The sequence below is a fragment of the Macaca fascicularis genome, chromosome 10 (genome assembly GCF_037993035.2).
Source record: "Macaca fascicularis isolate 582-1 chromosome 10, T2T-MFA8v1.1".
Lineage (NCBI taxonomy): Eukaryota > Metazoa > Chordata > Mammalia > Primates > Cercopithecidae > Macaca > Macaca fascicularis.
The window spans coordinates 115934053-115961186 of NC_088384.1; the positions used below are offsets into that span (position 1 = coordinate 115934053).

General features: G+C 33.1%; 1 protein-coding gene across 1 annotated transcript in view; it reads right to left on the reverse strand.

The window, feature by feature from the left end:
- SYCP2 (synaptonemal complex protein 2) overlaps positions 1–27134 on the reverse strand; it is a 54906-nt gene that overhangs the window by 16805 nt on the left and 10967 nt on the right. The window contains exons 10-24 of the mRNA XM_015430024.4: positions 25493–25553; positions 19817–19965; positions 18865–18939; positions 18253–18399; positions 14558–14657; positions 13551–13711; positions 11653–11722; positions 11273–11330; positions 10729–10862; positions 10152–10588; positions 5498–5625; positions 4692–4728; positions 818–888; positions 667–724; positions 168–223 (exon numbers count right to left, since the gene is read on the reverse strand). Coding sequence (XP_015285510.3) covers positions 168–223; positions 667–724; positions 818–888; positions 4692–4728; positions 5498–5625; positions 10152–10588; positions 10729–10862; positions 11273–11330; positions 11653–11722; positions 13551–13711; positions 14558–14657; positions 18253–18399; positions 18865–18939; positions 19817–19965; positions 25493–25553 — 1742 coding nt within the window. The remainder of the gene's footprint in view (positions 1–167; positions 224–666; positions 725–817; positions 889–4691; positions 4729–5497; positions 5626–10151; positions 10589–10728; positions 10863–11272; positions 11331–11652; positions 11723–13550; positions 13712–14557; positions 14658–18252; positions 18400–18864; positions 18940–19816; positions 19966–25492; positions 25554–27134) is intronic.

Sequence of the window (27134 nt, forward strand, 5' to 3'; positions counted from 1 at the left end):
TTTGCATATTAATTTAGAGTAAATGCTGAAGTAACAGAATCATAATGGGAGTAATAATAACTACCATTTTTAATTCACTCTTCTCATTTGTTAAACTCTAAGACTGGGAAGAGATATTTAAGAGGAAAAAAAAGATCAGAATATTTTAATCGAACAAAAATACCTACAATCTAATCGACTTATCCGCACAGGCTTCTTTAGCTGCAGCTTGAAACTCTTGGATCTACATTGTAAATAAACATTAAAAAAAGAGTTGTCAATGTCAAACAAGAATTAAAAGGAATAAACATCTAGTTTTGCTTCACAAAATAAGATTTGACATAAAATTAACTTTACTACAATATTTGTATTTGAAAAGAAAACATATAATAAAAATCAATAAGAGTTTTACTCTTCATCAATAAGAAAGGTGATTTTCTTGGTAGTGAAGGCTTTCTACCCCACAATTGCTTGTTTTTCTCTATCTTATTCCAAAAAAAAAAAAAAATTGAAAAAAAAGACACCTAAATATACATAGGCTGGTTATCCAAAATATTATTACCTATTTCTTAAAAAATTTAAAGCATGTAAGAGGATGCACATTAAAAACATACTATCTAATAACCGCACGGTAAATACAATGTAACTTCTCAGTAAATACAAAGTATCTATTGATTTTTAGCTTACTCCAAGTTTTATGATAGGGTCATCGGCTCCGTTCAAATTAAAATTGTAAACATCATTCCTGTGAAAATGAAGAGAAATATTAGCTCCACTTAAATACGTGTAGTCTCTTCAAATACGAAGAAAATGAAAAATATTTACAAAAAATACTTACAATGGGCATTCAGAAGTAACATTGACAAAAGTAGTCTTCAGTTTTCTGTAGCTTTTTTTCTGAACTTTTTCCTAAATACAAAAGAGGGTTATAAAAAAATCATTAAATGGATAACAGGTATATGAAAAAATGCTCAACAGCACTAATCATCAGAGAAACGCAAATCAAAAACTGAGATGTCATCTCACCTCAGTTAAAATGGCTTGTACCAAAAAGACAGGCAATAACAGATGCTAGTGAGGATGTGGGTCTCATACACTGTTGGTGGAATGCAAATGGTGGTACAACCACTGTGAACAACAGTGTGAAGATTCCTCAAAAAACTAAAAATAGAACTATAGTATGATCCAGCAAGTTACTGAGTATATATCCAAAAGAAAGGAAATCAATATACCAAAGAAGTATCTGCACACCCATGCTTACTGCAGCATTATTGAAACCTAAGTGTCCATCAATGGATAAATGCATAAAGAAAATGTGGTCTGTGTATATACAATGGAATATTATTCAGCAATAAAAAAAGAATGAAATCCTGTCACTTGTAGGAACATGGATGTAACTGGAGGCCAAAGTAAAGTGAAATGAGCCAAACACAGAAAGACAAATATCCCATGTTCTCACTCATAAGTGGGAGCTAGAGAAGTGAATCTTAGAGATACAGCATAGAACAGTGATTATCAGAGGCCAGGAAGAGTAGGAAGGAGTAGGGGGGGAACTAAGGGATTAAATATATATATATATATATATAAAATATATAAAATATGTAATATTATATATATTTATATATTTATATATATTTATATTTATATATATAATCAGTGAAATGCACACTTAAAAATGATAAAGATGGTAAATTTTATATTTTACCTCAACAAAAAACTTGTACATTACTCTATGTGCCAAACAAATAATGTGCGATTAATTTTTAAATATTTTTCTAGTTGTGCTTTCACTAATATAAATCTGACACTTGTAACATTCTCCTTAAACTGAATAAAAATATATGCAAAATAAATTAAATCACCACCCATAAGTATAATTGCACTCCTAGGGCCAGGTGCAGTGGCTTACACCTGTAACCCCAGCACTTTGGGAGGCCAAGGTGGGTGGGTCACCTGAGGTCAGGAGTTCAACACCAGCCTGACCAATATGGTGAAACCCTATCTTTACTGAAAATATAAAAATTAGCATGGTGGCATGCGCCTGTAGTCCGAGCTACTCAAGAGGCTGAGACAGGTGAATTGCTTGAACCTGGGAGGCAGAGGTTGCAGTGAACCAAGATCACACCACTGCACTCCAGCCTGGGGAACAGAGCAAGACTCTATGTCTCAAAAAAAAAAAAAAAAAAAATATGCATTACTATGTTCATTGCAGTGGTATTTATAATAATCAAAACACGGAAACAAAGTATTCATTGACATATGAATGGATAAATTGTGGTGCGTGTATATATACATGAAGAAATATTATTCAGCCTTAAAAATAGTATATCCTGAAATTTGCTATAACATGGATGAACCAAGACAAGAGGACATTATGCTAAGCGAAATAACCAGACAGAAAGAAAATACTGCATGACCTCCCTTGTATGTGGACTCTTAAAAAAAAAAAAAAAAAAGTCAAATCTATAGAAATAAGAGAATAAAACAGTGGTCACCAGAGGATGGCGGGGGGAAGGAAAAAGGGAGATCAAAGGATACAAAGTTGCAGATATATAGGATGAGTAAGTCTAGAAATATAATGCAGAACACATAAGGACTATTAATAGTATTGTGTAATACACCAACTTTATATAATACAGTATTATATAATAGGTTGTTGTACCAACCTATTATATTTGGGATATTTGCCAAGAATAGATTTTATGTGCCCTTGCCACATACACACAAAGATGAATGAATACATTAATTTGATTATAGTAACCATTTCACTATGTATATCATGTTATACACCTTAAATATATACAATAAGAAAACTACTTTTTTGAAATATTGAAGACTTAAATAGTAAAAATATAATAGAAAATATTGTAAATCTAATAAAATCCTTTAACCTTAATACTTACTGACATTGTTGTATGTAGATAAATGACCTCCTTACTGGAATTCTACAAGCTAAATTTTGGTGATGCCATGATCACAAACCAAGCATGCTTCTACTTTGTTTTGGATTTTCATTTGCTTTAAACTCTTAAATAGAAAACTTTTGAGAGGCTAAGGTTTAAGTAAAATCTCATATAAGAGAGTCAAAAAGCTATCAATTAACTAGTATTGTTAGGAAAAAAAAGTGTTAGATTATTCATACAGTCTACAACTAAAAAGATATACAACCAGATCTCAAAGTAGTGAGGGCAAAAAAGAAGTTAAATAAAATAACATTTAATAAATTATTAATTGTAATATGTTGTATTAATGATTACTGATCAGAAATAATTAGACTATCTAGTAAGTTAGAAATATTAAAACCTAAAGTATTAATTTTATTTTGTGACATCTTCAATTTATTTCTCTCGGCTATTTTATACAGAAGTATTTGCATTATTTTAAAAAGGTTCTCTCAATATATTACTCCTCTGATCATTTATCTGACTTATCCTTCCCAGTATTGTTTTTACCAGTGCTTGCATACACGTGTTCATTCATCTGTTGCATCTTTTGTGTGCTGTTACAGAATATGTAAAAATGAGCAAAGATGTTAAAGAAGATAAGCCAAAGGTATCAATGGTATTATAGAGGATACAAAGGTGAGCACAAAAATGTTACAGAAAATACAAAGATGATTCAGAATAAAGTGTAGTGAAAAAATAGAAGAAGAAAAAAAACCCCATGAGTAAAATAGCAAAAATAAATAAAAATGTAAAAGGTACCAAAACACTCTATTGTACAGATTCAGAATTATTGCCAAATGGGTTTTTGAGTCAGGGCATCTTGGAAAGTTTTCATAAGGAAGGTACAAAGCAAGACTTGCAAAGAGAAATATTTTAAAAATCAGATAAGAGGGTGAGAGAGCCTGCTGACTAAGTTCAAAGTTCATTGCAAAGAGAAAAAGAATAAATACTTAGGAAAGACTTACTTCAGGAAACCTCAAGTTATCATGTTTCAGTTAAACATGACATGCCTAGAAAATTAAGAAACAAGATAATCTTTTAAAGGGACAAGTGAGCCAGTCTATGTTTCCATTTAATTCAATAAGCAACAGGGACCAAAAAAAGGTTTCTGAACAAGAAAGTGGCATGATTGGAGCTGTGTGCTTTGGAAAGAAAAAAAGCTGGTAGTGAATGTAATGTATGGATTGACACAGAGAAATGCTAGAGGCAAAGAAAATTAATACATAAAGCCTATTGTAACAATCCAGAGATTAGAAATCAGAACCGAAACTGGGCTAATAGGAGTTGGCCTAGACAGGGGAGAAAACATTCAAGAAGAACTTACAGAGGGTGAACTTCAAAACTTGAACTATTAAGTGGACACAGAGAGCAACTGTGAGGAATTAGAAAAAAGATAATTTATATTATAAGCCTGGATAAAGAGTAAAGGTTTTTTAAAACAAAATTGGAACTTCAGTAGGATCTAATTATTAGGAGAGATGGGATCGGCTATTAACACACACACACACAGTGAAAAGGATATAGTGAATCATATACCAAAAAGTAAAAATATTATGCTCATATATCTAATAGAAGCATTTTATTTGAAAAACAGAAGGTTGGAGGGCTATTCTGAGTACTTGCTACTAAACCCGTCAGTGGTTATCATTCATTTAGCAATACACCAAAAACATCATTATCAAATTCCACTTTACCACTATGTTATTTTAGTGTTTATGGTCAAATACTGAGTTTGACTACACATTTGGTGAAGTAAATAACACCTACCTTACTGAGTTGTACAACAGATTTGTTTGAAAAACCACTGTAAAAAAAGATTGTCAAAATTGAAAAAGCAATTAAGTATCAATAGAATATTTTTCATAAGAGTCATTTTATTTAAGATAAACCACATTTATATCACTAAATCTATATTCAATATGTTAAAAATAACCAAAATGTAACAGTAATAGTCTGATATTTTTGCTACTTCACTCACAGTAAATAGCACTTACAATAGAGCCTTCAAAGCTGAATCATTAATGCAGCAGAAAGTGTGAATTTAAAATGAATGATTCTGCCATAAGAGTCATTTATTCATGATCTATAGTAAGGCCAGAATTAACGTAAACTTGAATTAACAACCTGACAGACTATAAATGGACATTCTGTAATAAACACAATCTTTGGAAAGACTGCAAAGAATGTACTATTTACTACAAAAAAACTCTCATATCTGGTTAAATTTTGTATTTCATTAAGCAATGTATTTAAATATATTTAGTTTATTCATTACTAGATTCAGTAAGTACAATGTCTACATCTTAAAGATTTATTTTTAAAATGGTATGTTGTGTTGATATGTGTTTGATCCTATATAAAATGTAACTAGACAATAAAATGACAAATTTCAAATTTAGTTCCCTTCCTGTGTAATTTAAACATCTACTATTTATAAAAGTATTAAGTAACCATGTGTTTTCTACTGAAAAGTTACATTATCTGAATCTATGTTTAAAATTAACCTTTTTTAAATTGTGTAATATAGTTATATCAGTCAGAAAAATATTCATATCTGAAATTTAAGAACATACCTGTTAATCAAAGACTCCTTTAATTTTCTTGTAGACTTGATGTCATCTTTTGTTTTGTATCTTTTATTGATTTGGCTTATCAAGGATTCTGCTGCATGGGTAAATTCTTTCCCTTTTGACTTTTCTCTCTGAAAAAATTTGTAAGTTACTTTTAAACTCTACCAGTTAATCTTCAAAGGAAAATAAAGGCTGAAAAAAAACTTTTAAGATAAATCTGGTTCTATTTATACCTGTAAAGAGAAATAGAGTCAATTATTTAATAAGTTTGAGCTTTGTTAGGCATTGAAATAACTCAAGATAAATATTTTAACAGAACTTTACAGAGTGCTTTGTAGACATTTTTAAAAATGTTTCTACCCGTGAGAATAAAAAACTGAAAAAAGGAGAAGCCATTTCTTTGAAAAGATCAATAAAACTGATAAACCTTTAGTCAGATTAACAAAGAAGAAAGAGGAAAAAAACAAATTACTATCAGAAATGAAAGAAGGACCATCACTGCTGATCACATAGACATTAAAATAATAAGTCAATATTACGAACTCCATGCCCACAAATGTGATAGGCTAGATGAAATGGACCAATTCCTTGAAAGACATAATCTACCAAAACTTATGTAAACAGAAACAGATCATCTGACTAGGCCTATGTCTATTAAAGAAATGGGATGAATACTTGATATCCTACCAAAACAAAACACCAGAAAGAGTTCACTGGTGAACTCTATCAAACATTTAAGGAAGAAATTATGCCAATTCTCCACAATCTTCTAGAATATAGAAGAGTAGGAACTACTTCCTAACTTGGTCTATGAGGCCAATATCCCCTTAATACCAAAACCAAAGACATTACAAACAAGTAGAAGTACAAACCAATATCTCCCATAAACACATATGCAAAAATCTGTAACATCAGCAGTATCAGCAAATCAAATCCTACAACCTATAAAACGAATTACTCACCTATTACCAAGTGGAATTTATTCTAGGCATGCAAGACTGATTTGACATTTGAAAATTAATGTACTCCATCATATCAACAGGCTAATTTAAAATAATCAATATAAATTGATACACAAAAAGCATCTGACAAAATCCAACACAAACTCATGATAAAAAAACTCTTAGCAAACTAGGAATAAATGGAAACTTTCTCAGCTTGATAAAGAATATCTACAAAAACAGTTACAGCTAACATCACACTTAAGGGTGAGAAACAAGATGCTTTTCCTATTAAAATCAGAAACAAGGCAAAAATGTCCCCTCTCATTGCTTCTTTCTAACATTGTGCTGGAATTCTTAGCTAAGGCAATAAGCAGAAAAAGGAAATAACAGGTATATTGATTAGGAAAGAAGAAATAAAACTGTCTTTGTTCACAAATGACCTCACTGTCTATGTAGAAAATCTCAAAGAATTAGCAACAAAACTACTGGAAGTAATAAGCAATTGTAGCAAGATTGCAAATTACAAGGTTAATATACAAAAGTCAACCACTTTCTTATAAACCAGCAATGAACAAGTGGAGTTTGTAATCAAAAACATAATATAATTTACATTAGCACTGCCAAAAGAAATACTTAAATGTGAATCTAACAAAACATGTACAAGAGAAAAACTACAAAAGTCTGATGAAAGAAATCAAAGGAGATCTAAATAAATGAAGAGATATTCCACATATATGGATAGAAAGCTCAATACTGTCAAGATGTCAGTTCTTTCTAACTTGATCTATAGATTTAACACATTCCTAGTCAAAAGTACAAACAAGTGGAACACAGGGGAATGGTAGGGCACTGAAGCTATTCTGTGTAATACTGTAATGGTAGATATGTCACTTCACTACATACTTGTCAAAACACACAGAATGTATAACAAAGCATGAAACCTAATGTAAACTAAGCATTTGAGTTAATAATCATTATGTATCAATAATGATTCATCAATTCTACCAAATGTACCACAGTGATGCAAGATGTTAACAACAGGGGAATGGGTAAATGGGTATATGAGGAATCTCTATACTTTCTACTCACTTTTGGAACTAAAATTGCTCCAAAAATAAATTTTTAAAAGTAAAAGGACTACAAAATAAGAATTATTCTCAGCATAATTTAGATAACTTCGTTTTAATAAACTACGGTAGTATTCTTAAAGACATGAGGGCTCCTGAGTTTATATTTACTTTTCTCTGGTTATAAGGCATATAGGTTTTTTAATTATAGTGATATACACAAAACTCTAGTAAACACAGAATTTACTATTTTAACCATTTTGAAGTCCATATGTTCTTATATATAATAGGTACTAAGTTATTAATGTTCCCTTAAGATTATCAGATTGCAAACATGGTTTACTTGTCTTGATAGAAAGGTACCAAGATGAACTTTCTCTAAAATACTGTATGATTTCAGAAATTCCAGTATAATTGGAGCCAGCCTGGGAAATCTGTGCCATTTAAGAACATAGGTTGCTCTGGGGTGATCCAATAAGTAGAAAGACAGTATCAGACAGATGGCTACCTTAGAAGACAGTGATCATCTCACACCCATTAGAATGATGATCATTAAAAAGTCAGGAAACAACAGATGCTGGAGAGGATGTGGAGAAATAGGAATGCTTTTACACTGTTGGGAGTGTAAATTAGTTCAACCATTGTGGAAGACAGTGTGGTGATTCCTCAAGGATCTAGAACCAGAAATACCATTTGACCCAGCAATCCCATTACTGGGTATATACCCAAAGGATTATAAATCATTCTACTATAAAGACACATGCACATGTATGTTTATTGTGGCACTATTCACAACAGCAAATACTTGGAACCAACCCAAATGCCCATCAATGATAGACTGGATAAAGAAAATGTGGCATATATATACCATGGAATACTATGCAGCCATAAAAAAGGATGAGTTCATGTCCTTTGCTGGCACATGGATGAAGCTGGAAACCATCATTCTCAGCAAACTAACACAAGAACAGAAAATCAAACACCCCATGTTCTCACTCATAAGTGGGAGTTAAGAACACATGAACACAGGGAGGGGAACATCACACACTGGGACCTGTTGGGGGGTGAGGGGCTAGGGGAGGGATAGCATTAGGAGAAATACCTAATGTAGATGATGGGTTGATGGGTGCTGCAAACCACCATGGCACATGTATACTTATGTAATAAAACTGCACGTTCTGCACATGTACCCCAGAACTTAAACTATAATAAATGAATAGGTAGGTAGGTAGGTAGGTAGGTAGGTAGGTAGGTAGGTAGGTAGGTAGAAGACAGTGATTCATGGAACTGGTGGGAAATCCTAAATAGGATACAGGTAGTGACTCTATGAAGGACTGAAGACAATTTCTGAAAACAGGAAGTTGATTTTTTTAAAATCAGAGCACAGCTTAGAAAAGATTATTAGATTTTGTGCTCCCAGAAAAAAGAAATGACTAGCTCAGGGAAATTATGTGAAATTATTCTAAATACCAAAGAAAGCAATTTAAAATTTAAATTTAAAGACAGATCTTTGTTTGGACAAAAAGAACCTTATTTCCTCTGGGACTGAGGGAAGTAAATAGCAGCTGAGAAAGAGAAAATAACATATTAGGATCCAAGAAAAAAAGGGACCCAAAAGAATATGATTAAAGAAGAAAACAGCCAAATTAGGCACAAAAAGTGAGCTGCAGGTGTAGAAAATATTTTAAAGGAGACTGGTCGAGAAAAATAATGCCTAATTATATACAGTTGCAAATTATGTTTTAAATGTAATTTGCACATTGAGATGTTACATTGTGTGAACATTTTACATTGACTCTAGAAATCTGGCTACGCAGGTATCAGCATTACTACTGAAGATAAATGAAAATAAAAGCCTACAAAACCTGGATTATTTTAGAAATATCAAAAAGCAGATTGCATTACTTGCAGTGGAAATGTATATTCTAATTAAAGTTTTTTTTTCTTAATCTGCATTTTGATAGTTAAGAAAAAATGATTTACCCATACTGTTACAAAAAAGTAAAATTTTCTTCCCTGGAAGTCTGGTGGCAAAGTAGCTAAAAATGTCTTAGAGATGTTCTCCAGAGATGATTAATCTGAAAAAGAAAGTGGGAGCTCTAATGATGATGAGTAACAGTTACAATAGAAGACAGTCTCTTCCAACCCATTTACATACTTTCTTGCAAAACCTTCTCAAGGTTAAATGCATTCATCCAAAAAATATTTGAGATGTTACTGTGTACAAGGCTGTGCTAGGACATGCAGGAAAACAAATGTTGAATAAAACATAGTCTATGGTTACAGTCATAGAAAAAAAAATAACCATTTATTAAAAAGAAAGGTAAGAATTATAAGAAATGTACAAACAGTTCTATATGCAAGTCAAAAGGAAAGAGTGGGAGGAACCCAAAAAGAAGAGATAGGACCTGCATGGTTCATTAATTCTATACATATTTACATGTCTGATATGTGCCTACTACTGTTCTGTCAGAGCTAGGACAAGAGAGAGGTGAGTGAGGAGTTTAAGAAGGAATTCTCAGAGCCTGGGCACTGAATTAAACAAGGTACTACACATATTAAATGTGTAGCAATTAATCAAGCTTCTTATGTTATCAAGTAGGCATCTTATGGATATGCAAAAATCAAAACACATTGAAAGCTCACCATTTTTTTTTGTTTCAAATCCCAGGAATTAAGCTCAGAAGTCAATTCTTTCCCTGCTTTTCTATGACTTTGCATATTTTTGCTAGCAGAAGGATTTTTATCGCAAGTAGCAGTATTCACATCTTTTGACAATACGTATTTCTTCCTATAAATCAGCGATTCTTCAATTGTCTTATTAAGGAGAACCGATTTAAAAGTAGTTTCAGATTCAACAGGCCAATCACTCTGCTTGGCGTTTTCAGTACTTTTCTGCCCTGGATATTTAGGATGATTTTGTTGTTGATTGTGTTTCTTGCAAACTTCTACTTCTGCTTTATCTATTTTGAGATGGTCGGTTCGTTCGTTCTTATATTTCACTTTTCCTGTTTCTTCAGAATTATGATCGGATATTGAAGAGGATGATTTTTGTTTAGTAAGTTTTTTATTTATAACAATATCTATTGAGGAAAATGAGAAATTAATTTTTTAAATTAGTAATTTGACAATATGTAAAATTTGTTAAATTTGTTTTAATGCTTGTTAGACATTTGAGGAAATTAACACTGAACTATTATATATAGATAAAATTCAGTTTCACCTTGATTAAATGTGTCTCCTGATGAAGTACTTGCTCTTTGGTTATTACATAGTTCAATGTTTGTTACAGGTGTCCAACATGCCCATTTGCTGTGCATTTTATTTCCAGAGATGTTGTCAAAAACACCAGGTAATCTAGAAAATAATTTGCTTACTATGTTATAAAACATTAGCCTATGACTTTAAGACCTTGATTTTTAATGTAGTCAAAGTTTACTGAAAGCAATGTATTACATGTGTGTAAATAATATGTAAATATATCTTATATTACATGTTCTACTGTAAACTAAGTTAAATTTCTACACATTGTTTATACATTTTTAAAATCTCATTCATTTTAAGTCTCTCCACTTGAAAAGAGTTATATTGGTCCATATGGGGGGAAAAAAACCATATACATCATTCCCCATTGTGCTGTCATAACACTTAAGAGATGATTAATGCTACATTCTAATCATATAAAGTCCTTTTCCTCCAAATCTGTTGTATTCACTAAAAACAGCAATAGTATAGACTAAATGATTTGATGATTTTCTCATACTTACGCAGTATGATCTCTTTTTTCCACTGCCTGTGAATCAGGTATAACATCCTGGAGTTCATCTAAATAAAACAAGTATTATTATATTTTCATTTTTTTTCATGCAGTTGGCAGTGGGATGGGGAGTTAGTATAGAAACGTATAAAGGTTCACGTATTAGGATGAATGGATTGATCGATTTTGCGTCCTCTTAGACCCAAACTTCTGGGGAACAAAGGTTGTATATTTCTTTGTAACCTCAAAAATTCCTTGCACAAAGTCAAACAAATTCTTTGTAAATCTTTTTCAAATCAATGAAAGCCAGTGGAGTTAAAGGAAAATACAGGGAGAAGTATGTTTTCAAAAAAAAATGACTAAAATTAAATTAAACCACAAGATACTTACCAAAATTTTGGTTTGAGAATTCAACGTTCATATTTTCTGTGTTTTCTACACACTTAGCAGTTTTGATGTGCTGTAAACACGGGAAACATGTTAACGTAAACTTAAGATGTTATAGGAAAACAACTTAAACGTTAGAGTATTAAGGTTTGAGTGTTTTAAAATAAATCTGCCTTGATATGAAAAGTTGGATACTATTTTTATATATTTCATAAACGTTATGCCCATTTCTGAATGTTCCCTATCCTAAAACACAAGAAAACTATCACTGCAGATGAGGCAGAATATTGCATAAATTTTCTGATCACATCCACAGCTAGAATAATTCAATTTTCATCTGTAACTGACAAGTTCTGTACTCTCCATGAGAAATCTCTCCAGTTGCTACTGATTACATAGCCTGCTTTGTCGATCTTGATATGGTCCACTCTTTCTTATATTTCACTTTTCCTGTTTTTTCAGAATTATCATCAGATATTGATGAGGATGATTTTTGTTTAGTAAGTTTTTTATTTATAACAATATCTACTGCATTGCCCAGGTAACTTCTTTCCTACAGCGAGCTTCCCTATTTCCATAGCCAAAGATACACATTTAATCCAGATCAAATACAAATCTGCCACTATTGTCAGAAAAATATTCCCATTAGTCTAAAATATTTTGCCTCATCCTGGCTGCCTCTCCTTCTTACTCTAGCCAGTGATTCTCCGCACTGGGAGGGGAACGTTACGGAAATACGCAGGTGTGGTTTGGGTTGTTACAACGACAGAGGGTTTCTCCTGACAATAGGTAAGCACGATCCTAGCTAGGATGCTTATCATCCTACAACATTTAGGACCATGTCGCACAACTGAAAAATAATCCCCTTATTAAGAAACACTTAAGACAACTTGAACCATTACTTTGACTATTTTCTTGTAATATCTTCAACTTTCATACGCTTTATCTTTCTGCCACATACCCATTTAAATTTTAAGAATCCATCATCTGTTCTCATCTTACTATCAACACCAAGGCTACTAAGCTTTGAGAAAATTGTACATATTTATAAACATATATATGCTATAAAAGTCATATTTAAACTGGGTCCTCAACATTATCTAACAGTTATTCTTAGGCCTCTCCGTTACCTTGCACATAGCTTTACATGTCCCTGAATCCTGTACTTCAACAGATCTCTAGGAGAAACTCACCATCTTCACACTTCAGAAAAAACAAAAGCTATTAGATGTTCCTCCTTTACAAGCTTATCTGCAACTCTGATTACCTCTTGTTTCTTGAAGAAACTATTCTCTCTTATCCTTTCCTGCTCTGTCTTTTCAACGACCTGGAACAAATGCCCTTCTCCTCAATATCCATTTGACTCTATTGACCTTTCAAAAGTCAATTCTCTCTCCATATTTTCTTAAAAAGCATCTCCTGATCTTCACCCTCACATCTAGCTACAGGGTTAGGCACTTGACCCTCTACTACTTGGTTCCTACTGCATCCTATATGTGTACATCTGAGAATGCTTATAACTTATTATCTAATTTTCATGCTAGATTTTGAGAAACTTAAGGACACAGTCCACTTGTATCTCACATTCCTATACCACAGCCTTCCCTATAGCAGTCACTAATTTGTATAATAAATTACATAATTATGGCAAGTTCATTTATGCTCCCAAATGTGTAAATCAAGTTATAGTGAATATTCATAAGTTTTATTGTAAGCACAGTAAATGAGTCATATATGCCAGAAGGACTCTACTTTCAAGAGCAATAAATGATACTTAGGGGGAAAAAAGGTAATGCTTTAAACAAAATGAGACATTTGCAGCTTGAAAAGAAGTTAGTTCAATGCATATTTCCACAATTACTTGAAAAAAATTTTTAAAAATACTTTCAAGGTAAAGTTACTTTGTCTGTATTATCTCTCTTATGTCTTTCTTCTGATGGTCTAGATTTCAGTGATGCAGCATTATCCATTCCATTTTCTGATGTTTGAGAAACACTAGGTTTCTCTGCAGAACTCGTCATTTGCAGTGGTGGTTTAATTCTTCTTCTTCGTGGTGGTATTGCTAAAAAGGAGGATAAGGATTGCAGATTTCTTTTTCTTTTTTTTACCTATTGCTATTGTTGAGGTACTTTTCAGATGAGGAAGGTAAGAAATGAACATTCTTAGATGGTTCCCAGGTTTCTGGCTTAGATAAGTAAGTGAATATAGATGTCATTTACCAAGATAAGAAGTGAAGGAAAAATTTGCAGGGAGGATGGAAAGATTAATTTAACTTTGGACCTATTAAGTTTGAGGAGCCTGTCAGATACTAGGCAATTGGCCAGTAGGCAACTAGATTTTTAGAACAGAAGGTCAATGTTAAGTTGTCATATAGACTAAGACTGTAAAGAAACTAGTACACAGTATCAGATTTTTTAAAACTTTTATTTAGCTCTTAGTATGTATCAGGCACTGTTTAAAGTTTCACTAGATTCCTTATTAAATGAGTGATTTTTATTTAGTCCTTTAAACAACTAAAGGACTCATCTTGATGAGATACTTAAGTGCCACTTATAGAAAAAAAACTGGTTCTAAATTTAGCTAGAGGATAACCTGTACAAAGTACACAGTTGGAAGTGGGGAGCTAAGTCCGCCTGGCCTGGTTAATTCAGTGTTTTAACCAGTAAGATATGCTGTGTCTTGCTTAAATTATAACAAATTATTGTCAAATATTAGTATTTTGAACATTGTTCTGTTCATATGTTAGCATTATACTTTTCCTCCCATTAGAAGACATTTGTGGTTCATATTTTATCAATTTTTATACACCAAACTTATCCTTTATGTAAATTATGCTCAGAGTTCCTTAAATTAAAAAATGCCTCCTTTAAAATAATTGTTAGAAATCTTTTAAAACTATAAAACTTACATGTGTTGCTGAAAAGTACTGGACTTCTCACAGTGTATCTATCTGCCCCAGAAACAATCATTGATGCTTCAGACATTTTTCTTTTGCTAGGAGTAATTATCTGAAACCATGATGAAAAACAACCACTGTAAACACAGTCTTTTGGAAATTAAATATCCTGCAATTTTACTTATAACATTTTGCCTTGATACATGCCAAAGATATATGTTTTTTTAAACAAACACAATATCCATAAATTTCCATGTTTTAGGCTGATATGAAAGGTTCATCTTCATGTTTGGTATTAAATAAGTAGCCAAAACAAGTAAGGAACACTGTTTTAAAGAATTTTTATAGAATATCCATACCTATGAAGTACAGTACCTTTATATGCTAGCTGAAAATATTTTATCAATATTGAACTTATCTAGTTAACCATAGCTTGCAATTTCCTATTCTATACCATGAGGATAATGTTTGGATTACATCTTTATATAAAATTATTTTGAGTGCTTTCATATTAAGCTTTCTTCAAAATATTCACACATTTTTGAAAGTTGTACTAATAATCAGTGAAGGCTAAACTGGAGAAGTAGCTGCAGGAATTCATAGATTCAGTGGCACATAATCTAGTGGTTCCAATAAAGATTTGTTTTCTCCCATATCATCTCACACTGATTTATAAGAGGGACAGAAGTAGATAAGTAGAGGCAGGGACTACAGGAGACAGGAGTTTCAGAGGATGCCATGTTAAGAAGTAAATGGTGACATACTGCATAGAGGCATAAAAGAGCTGGTTTTAAGGCACCTGTCCCTAGAACATGGGAAAAAATGATGTAGTTGTGAGTATGTATATGAAATGTGAGGGAAGGATGGAAAGGATAACAGAAAGGAAAATTATAACATTAACTAGAAAACAAGCTTCTGAGCCAACAGATTTTTCTTAGAGAAATTAAGTTTTTAGTGGCATAGTGAATGGGACCTGAAAAGTTACTTATTCATATAAATGCCTCAAACAGTTCATCCTCATTGAAAACAGAGCACAGGTATTTAACAGTAGTGTGGCATTTTTCCAACTTTGGTGTGCTTAAGACCTTTCCAAGAGTTTATGATTCAACAGATTTAAGGTGGGGCTAAGAATCAGCATTGTTAATAAGCACCCAACATGATTCTGATATAAAGACACCAAAAATAGCTTTCATGTGCTAATTGTCTAGAGGAAATAAATGACACTTTTAATTGAGAACAAAAGACTAAAAAAACAAAATAGTAACATAAACATGCCAAAACATATGGAAGTGCCTGTGAGAGTTATATTTACCTAAAGGTGAGAGATTAGTAACAATTGAAATAATCAGGCAAAGCTCCATGAAGAAAGCAAAAAATGGGCTGGGCGCAGTGGCTCATGCCTGTAATCCCAGCACTTTGGGAGGCCGAGGAGAGCAGATTATCTGAGGTCAGGAGTTCGAGACCAGCCTGGCCAACAAGGGAGACCCTGTCTCTAGTAAAACCAACCAACAAACAAAAAACAAAAATTAGCCAGGTGTGGTGGCAGATGCCTATAATTCCAGCTCCTTGGGAATCTGAGGCAGGAGAATCACTTGAACCCAGGAAGCAGAGGTTCTGGGAGGCGGAGGTTGCAGTGAGCAGAGATTGCACCACTGCACTGCAGCCTGTGTGACAGAACAAGACTCCATCTCAAAAACTAAATAAAAAGAAAGTGGAAGACAGTGTGGTGACTCCTCAAGGATCTAGAACCAGAAATACCATTTGACCCAGCAATCCCATTACTGGGTATATACCCAAAGGATTATAAATCATTCTACTATAAAGACACACGCACACATATGTTTATTGCGGCACTATTCACAATAGCAAAGACTTGGAACCAAACCAAATGCCCATCAATGATAGACTGGATAAAGAAAATGTGGCATATATACACCATGGAATACTATGCAGCCATAAAAAAGGATGAGTTCATGTCCTTTGCTGGCACATGGATGAAGCTGGAAACCATCATTCTCAGCAAACTAACACAAGAACAGAAAATCAAACACCCCATGTTCTCACTCATAAGTGGGAGTTAAGAACACATGAACACAGGGAGGGGAACATCACACACTGGGGCCTGTTGCAGGGTGGGGGACTAGGGGAGGGATAACATTAGGAGAAATACCTAATGTAGATGACAGGTTGATGGGTGCAGTAAACCACCATGGCACATATATACCTATGTAACAAACCTGCACGTTCTGCACATGTATCCCAGAACTTAAAGTATAATAAAAGACTTCCTACAAAAAAAAAAAAAGATTTGTAAAATGTTTTAAAAGGAAAGCAAAAAAAGAGAAAGTGAAAATGAACAAGACTTGCAAATGTAAGTATGCTTTAGATGGGTAAAGGCAAAAAAAGAAATAATGTGAATGAAGATCTAGAGGCATGAATGAACATGGCATGCAAAGAGACAGTAAAGCAAACTACCTTACAAAAGGGGAGAATACATATTACAGTTTTCATAGAAAAGGTAAAATTAAATTATACAAAGTCTCAGAACTGAGCCAAAATTTATTCAGTCAGTGGGATGAACACAGAAATCACAAAGCTTTTGGAGTAGAAGAATGCTATCAAGATACTGATATTTAAGGAAAATCGCTGATTATATGGGGTATCTCATAGGATAAAACAGTGGTGACAAAGTCATACAAGGGGGCTACTGTATTAACCTAAGTGTGCTGAGATGAGTAATGGTAGAAGAAATAAGAAAGAATGGATGTGAGAGATAGATATTATGAAAGAATAATCACAAGCACCTTGGTTCCAGATATAAGGGGAGAAGAGGCTGGAATCAAGCATGTTGCCAAAAAAATTAGGCAGATTTTTTTGTACTGAAATACAGATGCAGATTTTAGGCAAAAGATAAAATGAGCTTAGACTTCAGGAAAGGTCTTGAAAAGACATACAAATGGAAATACAGAAAAAAAAAAGTAGAGATATAGCTATAGAATTTTGAAGAAAAGTCTGCTACATTTTAAGAGCTCACATCATGAATATGAAAGAAGCTAAGAAAAGGCAACAAGATGTTCCAACAGCTGGATATCAAGGTTTTGGGTTTAGAGCTAACCTACAAAGAGGTATAGAGAGAAAGTTTTTCTGATGTAGTAACAGAAGCAGAAAGGGAACTGTGATATACAATGAAAGCTGAAGGAGAGGACCTTAAGAAACAGAGGGCTATCAACAATGTCAAGTGTCACAGCAAGGTATGGTGGTAGGGGTTCCAATTATGAGAAATGGTTCTCCTGGATGTGACCTAGAGGAGGTCCTTCAATGGAAGAGGAAGAAAAGGAGTAAAAGAAAGAACCTCATACTTTTTTTTCTCATGCAAATAAACAGAACATTATACATTACTATTCTACATTATAGCCAAATGCAATGATAGAACAAAAAGGATAAATGCAAGAAGCAGGTTATCTTATCTCTAATTTGTAATTTACAAGTGTAAAGTATATCTTGTTCTAACCCCATAACATGTACACAATTTGCTAAGACACACACTATCTTTTGTTTGCATTTGTCAAAGGTAGGAGAAAAACTGTGAAATGTGATTAATCAAGGCCAATAATATATAAATTATAGATGCTTCTTTCTGTACTCATATATAGCAATGATTTGATCAATGGTAGTTTTATAAGCCAGTATTTTGACACCATCTTTACCTCAAGCTGACTATCATTTCTATTCCCTTTGTTACTGTTTTTGATATATTTTGAAGGTTTAGCAAATTCCTTTGGGGACTTTGATTTTTCCTTTAAACTAACGAGTTCTTCTCTGACTGGTGAGATTTGACTTTCTGGCACTAGAATCTGTTGGAGAACATGAAAAAAAAAAGTATTAAAAACTGCAAACCACAGAAAGTAATCAACAATCACTGGATGTCTTAATAAAGCTCATACTCATCTCATATTCAAATATCAATTGTTTCCCTTTTCTATCTATGTGCTGTTATAATTTTTACAAAGTGATCCAATAAAAAGTATCCATGTTTTCAAACACTAATAGACATAAAACAAGCTTGGCATTAATGTAAGGACATTTACTGCTTTATTAAAGTTTTAAAGTTACTAAACTGATATTAATAACCCCACACTTTACACTAAAATTATCATTTATAACATGTTTAAACATCATATACATTTTATCGGGGTACTGTTTATATTGAGATCATTTGTTTTCTATATATTCACCATCCAACAACACCTTTATTACTGTTCTATTAGTTATGGTTAAACTTAGCCCAGTGATAAAAATCAAGTAAGTCTGAGACATACCTGTGATCCACTTGCATCAAAAAGTATATGCAGCGATGTTTTGGCAACTGAAATACCTTGTTTTCTGATAGATTCCTAAAATTAAATCAATTCACAGTGATGACATTTTCTTTCCATTTTTTATATGTCATTTTATATTTTATAAAATGTACTTTATAAAATAAAATAATGTAATTATTTTCTACCTGTTTTCCTCCAAAATTGCCAAATATCCCAAATAATTACTTTGCATATATGAATACTTTCTCAGAACACTTCAATCACTCCCATTAACCAGTCAGCTTAGCTTGTCATTTGTGAGGAACAGGGGTCATTGTGAGGAACCCTTGTTCCTCACAACAAATACATCTAATATTCTGCAACACAAATCTTTTGCACTATTCAAATTTGTCCATTGAATATCTCCCCAACACATCACATGAATTGTCACCTTAAATTCTCAGTTAAACAATATTTGGCTCGTAATTTCTACATGCCTGGAAAGTATTTTATCTAAATCCTTTCCTTCAACTTCGAAGGCCATTTCAAGTCCCATATCCATAATAATGCCTATCTCCAAACCTAACTCTTTATGAGCCTTCTCTTTCTTCAATATCTACAACTCTTGTTCCCTATGCCATTATTTACTTCTTCTTATGTATCGTGTGTGTAATTTTCACGATGTTTAAAATCTTGAAAACAGTGCTTTCTCTCATTTTACTTTTTAAACACCTGGCAGAAATTCATTAAATGTTTTGAGCAGCTGCTAATTTTGTCATCAGATACTTTCTAATGGGTATCTCAATGGATATGACTAACAAGCTGATGACTCTTCACCAGTACAAATTTAAAGAACTAAAATCTACATTTTAAGAATACTAGAAAGGAAAAAACGCAATAAAACTTATAACCCCAAACTGAGTGTTTCCAGAATTATGAAAACAGTAAATATTTATTAAGTTTAAAGACTTACCCTATGTTTATTTGCACCAAAAATTTTTTGAGTCACATTAGTGATTTCTAGTGATGCATCAAAATACAAAAGCAATTCTTTCCCTTCTCTTTTGCTAATTTTTACTATATTTTTCAGAATTATTGTTAGTAGCTTCTTTGATTCTCTCACTGTATACAAACAAATAACACTGATTAGTTTGTTTCTATGATACTACTCTGCAAGTATACTATGAATAAGACATGGATGTAGCATATTAATTGAATCAAAATTCAAACTTTCAATATTGAACAGTGTTTAAATTAATCAATTCTGACACTACTTACCTAGGTAAATAAATCAAGTCAATTTAGCTTTCCTAGCCTCAGTATTCTTATCTATAAAATATGGGATATGGCTATACCTGATAAGATAGAGTCCCAAATACATTCTGGACCCTAACAAATTCTTAATAAAATATTCCTTGAACACATCTGAGAATACTATTTTCTTAATTTAAATAAAGGCAAACAAAAACAACTTTAATTCCATACAATTACCATGTTTCTAGACATATGCATATAAACATTTCTATTAAATCCACAGTTATAACATGCTGACAATAAACAACACTTGATAAAAATTAAGTTTCAGGAAATTGTGAGGTGAGAAGGATCTAGCACTTGGCCTCAATGAACTTACCAATCCAGTAAACAGAGCACACAGCAAGTACCAGTTTATAAGAAATAGTCACACTCTCCCTCCCTACAAAAGTTACCAAAAAATTACCTGGCACCTAATAAAAGGACGTGTATTACAGATCAGAGGCCACCATGCTCCTATTCTACTTGTGGCAGGAATTCTATTGCTGGATGAGAAGTCTCCAACCCTGCCTGCAGGAGAAAAACTCTGAGGGAGCAGGATCACACAAAATAAGGAAATTTATCTTTACATCTGAAAAAGCTCTGCAGGCTACGCCATGATGTGGCCTAAGGGACAAATGTCCTACAGGCTATGAAATATCCTGATTCTTATGAGGCCTGCCCAAGCAGAAAATGTTTTATTTGCTTTTGCAAAAATATGCTCATGAAACTTTCACAGTAATGCTCTTTGAAAGTACTAAGAATTAGCAATTGCTTGAAAGTGGTAACCATAGTTTCAAACTCAGAGTGCTAGTAGTTCTTAAAAGTTAGACAGTGACAAGTTTTCAGGTTTCAGAGATGAAAATTTAGGTGGCTTTAAAGATAATTTTTCGTGTTTTGATGAAAATTAAAACATTTGTCATTTTTAGGTCTATTTCTGCTGATTGTTTTATTCCTCTGATATGCATTTGACTTTTTCTATAGCTTACTGTAAATTATATTAAATATAATATTTGCTTTAATTCCTTGCTTGTACATGGTATTAGAATTACTTCAAATTTACTATTTCGCTGAATGCTTTGTGCCTATTTGTACAAAAATGTGTCTACCTATGTTATGGCTACTTACATAGAAATTTATGAATATTTGTTATATTTTAATGATTGTTGAAATTCCTGATATTTGCTCTGTCTGGACTATATAATGGCTTGGTTTCCCTTTTAATTAGTTAGCAGTGTTACTAGGATACAAGAAAACATTGTTGTGTTGCTTGCTATAAAATGCAAGTATTTATGGATATCAATATATCAAGATTTTATAACATAAGAATAAATAGAAAGAGAAGGAAAGAGTAAAAACTATTCTCTCAAAATTGGCTATGAATGGGGAGAAAAATATAGCTTCCGGAAGACATAGGATAAAAGTAAGCTTTTTGTTTTATGAAAGACATTTGAGCCCATCGATATAACTGAGAGAAAAGAGGTACTGAGAGGAAGAAGATACAAGAAATATGAATTGATGGAGCAAAGACTTGGAGAATATGTATGGAGAACTCGGAGAGATTACCTTTCAACAAGAGTAGATACATATCTTCTCTTTACAGGAGAGATAAAGGAGGATACAGATGCAAAGATGTTTGGAGATGGAGGGTCTGCAGGGCCAAAATGTAAAGGCATTCTTACCTGAAAAATTCATGTTCTTCTGAATTACCACATCATAGTGAAAGCAAAAAAGGCAAGGTTCTTAAGGATAACTTAAAAATTTAAATAGTAGCTGTTAGAGGACTGGAGAGGGATGGCAACTATGGACTTGGAAGACTGCCAAGTAGCAGTGAGAGTCCAAAGTTGGAAGTTGGAGACTTCTACTTCTGGGAAAAATGTAGGATATTGTGGCAGGCTAATATCCTGTTTTAAAAAATCAGAAGGATTAAAATATCATATGTTTAAAGGTGTCAGAGAGCTGTACATGTAACAAGATCTCTGGCCTTTTCTTCTCTAAGGAAATTTGCTAATTCTGTTTGTAGGCTTAAGAAGAAAACCTCTGCTGGAGAAAAGAAGACAAGCAAGTATTTAGTGAGCAGTAGTGCCTGGAGTAACAAATAGGACACTTAAAAGCTTTAAAGGCATAACTAATTTTCTTTTCATTCTGGGGCAGCACAAGGAGCTGGACCAAACCTGATGAAAGGCAGAGTTAACTCTCTAATAGTCTCATGGGCTTGGAATCAATGTACTGCCTGATACATGTATCATCTTCAGGCATATACTCAGTGTCCTGCTCAAAATATTTGCCTTTGGACTGAGTAGAGTGAATGGCTGGAGAGCTGAGCTGGAAACCTCTAAGAGGCAGAACTGTATCTCCCATAGTCTCTCAGGTTCAGAAGACAAAAATCTAATAGGCTCATCAACAGACTGGGATGGCCACACCTGAGTAATAGAAGCAAACAAGACAAAGAGTAAATTTAAAACTAGAACTAAACACAGACAAACATCTATGATTGGATCAGGCCTTCAGCCCCTCCGCCTAAGAAGAAATAAAGAAACTCTTCTGGTGGAAGGACTATCTGGAGCATCTATCATTCCTGTATATGCATTATCTATCATAAAATTACTTGACATGCATAGAGACAACAACACATGACTGATCAAGAGAGGAAACAACAGATATTTTTAGAAGAAGACTATATTAGTCTGCTATAACGGAACACCTGAGGATGGGCAACTTACAAAAAAAGATTTATTTGGCTCATGGTTCTGCAGGCTGTACAGGAAGCATGGTGCCAGTATTTGCCTCTGATGAGGGACTCAGGAAGCTTTAATCATTGCAGAAGGCAAAAGGGGAGTGGGTGTGTCACATGGCAAGCGAGGCAGCAAGAGAGAGATGGGAAAGTGCCACACTCTAATTAAACAACTAGTTTACCTGAATTAACAGAGAAATTGTCAACATGAAATAATTATAGAAGAAAAAATAATCCCCTTCACCCTCAACACTAACATCATAAACTAGGCAATTATGTCTGCTCTTATAATTTCTACTAACATTGTACTGAAGATTATACAGCCAGTACAACAAGGCAAGATGGTAGGAGGGACTGACCATAAAAGTGTTAGGAAGGATGTAGAACAAATGGAACTCTTAAACACTGATAATGAAAATGTAAAATGGTAAAATCACTTTGGACAACATTTTAGAAGTTTCTTCAAAAGCTAATCATATGCCTGTGGGTCTGAACTAACCACTGAACTCCTTAGTATTTGCCTAAGAGAACTAAAGACATATTTTCAGAAGTAATTAATTATACATGAATATTTACAGCAACATTTCATAATAGCTAAAAACTGGGAATATTACAAATGCTCATCAACAGGTGACTATAGAAACCAAATGAAGTATATCTATACAGTGGAATAACATCCAGCAAAAAAAAGAATAAACTACTGATAAATGCAACATGCTTGAATCATTTTTTTAAAGTGTTCTAAAAGAAAGAAGCTGGACAAAAATTGCTACATACTGTATGATTCCATTTATATAAACTCTAGAAAATGTAAAAGTATCAAAGATAAAGAAAACATCAGTAATTGCCTGGGGGTAGAAGGATGGATTAAAAGAAGTACAAAGAAATTTTGGGGGTGATATGTTTATTAACCTGACTGCCATGATGGTTTCACGTGCATAGACAAATATAAAGAGTTATCAACATCCTTAACCTGATGAAGGTTATCTACAAAAGACTTTTGGCTAACATCATGCTTAACGGTAAAATACTGAATGCTCTTTCCTAAGCAAAGATTGGGAAGTAGGCCAAGATGTCCACTTTTATCACTTCTATACAATATTGCACTGGAGGTTCTATCCATTGCAATAAAGCAACAAAAGGAAACGAGGGAGGAAGTGCATAAGGATCAGAAAGGAAACAGTAAAACTACCTCTTTTGCAGATCCCATGACTGGTAAAATTAAAGATCTATTCTATTTATAAACATATAGACTGAACACTTGGGAACAAATTCATCAAAAGACTTATACAGTGAAAACTGTGAAACACTGTTGAGAGAAATCAAAGACCTAAACAAATGGAGAGATACACCATGTTTATAAACGAGTTACTACTGTTAACAAGTTATTTCTCCCCATATTGATCTAAACCCTGAATCATAATTCCAACAAGCAATCGATAAACCTATTCTAAAATTTATATAGAAGCTCAAAAGGCCTATAATTTCCAAAACAATATTTTTAAAAATCACAATGTTGGAAGACTTATACTGACTTCAAGACTAACCACAAATCTACCATAATCAAAACAGTGTGGTACTGACATAAAGAATAGTAAGTAGACCTATGATAAATACAACAGATTGGAGGACCAAGAAATAGACACGCTATTACAGAGTCATGATTTTCAACAAAGAAGCCCAAGAAATCCAATAGAAAAGAAAAGCCTTTACAGCAAATAATCCTGGAATAACTGCATATCCATATGAAAAAATGAACCTCCAATCTCTACATCACACCTTAATCAAATATTAATTTGAGATTATAATACTCCTAAACATAAAAGCTAAAACTATAAAATTTTGTGGAAAAATAATGGAACATCTTAGTGATTTAAGACTAGATAAAAATTTCGTGGGTCACAGAAAGCAATAACCATAAAAATAGATCAAGTAGATTTCAAAATTTAAAACTGCTCACCAGATATCAATAAGAAAATGAATAAGCAAGATACAGTTTTGGAGAAAATATAGAACATATATATCTGTCAAAGGATTAGAATCTAGGATACCTAAGAACTAGATAGTCCAATAAAACATGAACAAAATATTTAAAATATATAGTTTACAAAGGAAAATATATGAATGGCCAGAAAGCACATGAAAAAGTGCTCAGTATCACTGGTTGTTAGAAAAATGCAAATAAAAATCATAATGAAATATTTTATGTCTATTGAAATGACTAAAATATGTCTTAATATCTAAATTTGTAATAGTACTAGTCTGATTTTGTCCACTAGTGTTATGCAGTTCCAGTTACAGGACTGGAGAAACCAGATATTCAGATTTAATCAAGAAAATGGGATGGAAGGTCAGGAGCCTTGAACATAGAAACAAGAATGACAAACTGGATCACTGTTTCTAGACTAGAAAGGGAAGTAAGTAAGTACAGGTGTAGAGTTGGGAGATTAGTAGGGAAACATGGGATCAAGGAATTTGATGAGTTTCTGAATGTGAATATCTGAAAATACTGATTTTGCTTTCATTAGTCTGTTTTGTTAACCCAGAAAGGATGTAATATTTGTTCCATATGGTAAGAATTAAGAAAATTATTTTTTTTTTAAAAAAAAACAAGTTTAATACCTTCAATGCTGTATATTTGTACTTTTTCCTCTGGCACAGTAACTGCTTCCCATTGATGATCCTTAAATTTAAAAACAGGTTTTGGCCATAAATAAATAATTTATTTCTGATTTACAGTTTCTTTAAACATCAAATTTTAAGTTACATGAACTATCAATATTTTTTACTAGTCACTAACTAGTTTATATAACACCTTTCTTGCTCCACCAATTAACTACATATATTACATTTAATGTATTTGTTCATTCTTAAAACGAAATGTTTTTGACAATTTACTATCCTTAACCAAAAAAGGAATGACTGTTAGTATTTATTAGAGGATACCCTTTTTAAAAATGTTACCAAGTCTTTTTATGTTTTCTTTGAAATATTTTATGAAGTCATACTCATTCCTCAATTCCCACTCCTACTACCTATTCCAGGTCCTGTAACCACAATACTCATTAACAGATTGTCCTTTGATTTAAACATGAATGTGCATGATAATAACCTAAAATGTTAGCTCCAAGTATTTTCATTGAAAATTTGTATAACTGAATGATACTGAATTCACAAAGTTATAGTAAAAATTAAATACCATTCCTGGCTGGGCGCGGTGGCTCATGCCTGTAATCCCAGCACTTTGGGGGGCCAAGGCAGGTGGATCACGAGGTCAGGAGATCGAAACCATCCTGGCTAACACAGTGAAACCCCATCTCTACTAAAAATACAAAAAAAAATTAGCCGGGCGTGGTGGCGGGCGCCTGTAGTTCCAGCTACTCGGGAGGCTGAGGCAGGAGAATGGTGTGAACCCAGGAGGCGGAACTTGCAGTGAGCCGAGATGGTGCCACTGCACTCCAGCCTGGGCGACAGAGCGAGACTCCGTCTCAAAAAATAAAAACAAAAACAAAAACAAAAACAAACAAAAAAACCAAAAAAATTAAATACTTTTGTTACTTAAGGACAACTCATTCCTGAGAAATTCCTCTAAATCCTTATTATTTTCACTAATTCCTTTCTCTTCTCTACTTTTATCCATTACCTCAAAACCTCAGGATCAGGAGGAAACGGGTGGTATTCTAATTTTTCCCCAAAGCTTTGAGCAGCCTCATATTTCTCTGTGTGTAAAAAAACTTGCTCTTTTGAGGAATATCTCAACTGGCATACTCTATTCCCAATAATTGCTATCATCTACCAACTTAAAACTGATTCTTCCTTATATATCAAGGCACTTAGTTCACTTTTTAAAAAACGCACATAATGGCAATTTTCAAACAGATTATTTTAAATCAGAAATCATAATATTATAAACCCAAAATATGCCCTCACCCAGCTTCAACAGTTATCAATGTTATAGCAATTTTGTTCCATTTTCACCTCCTACTCTCCCTCCATTATACTCCTTCCTCCTCTTGACCTCAATTTTTTTCCTTCAACCTCTCCCTATCTGCCCTTCACCATCAATTTATGAAAGCTCTTATCATTAAAATACCCAACAGAAACCCCTACTTTGAGTCCACATCTCATGCTATCTCTTTCCTTAACTTGATGTCTTTACTTCCTTAGCAAATATTTTAACTTTCTAGGAATGCCTAAACTCTTCATCGCATGAGTGAAACTGCTCTTTCATGGGTTACAAGTTTGTATTTAACCTCACCTCTCA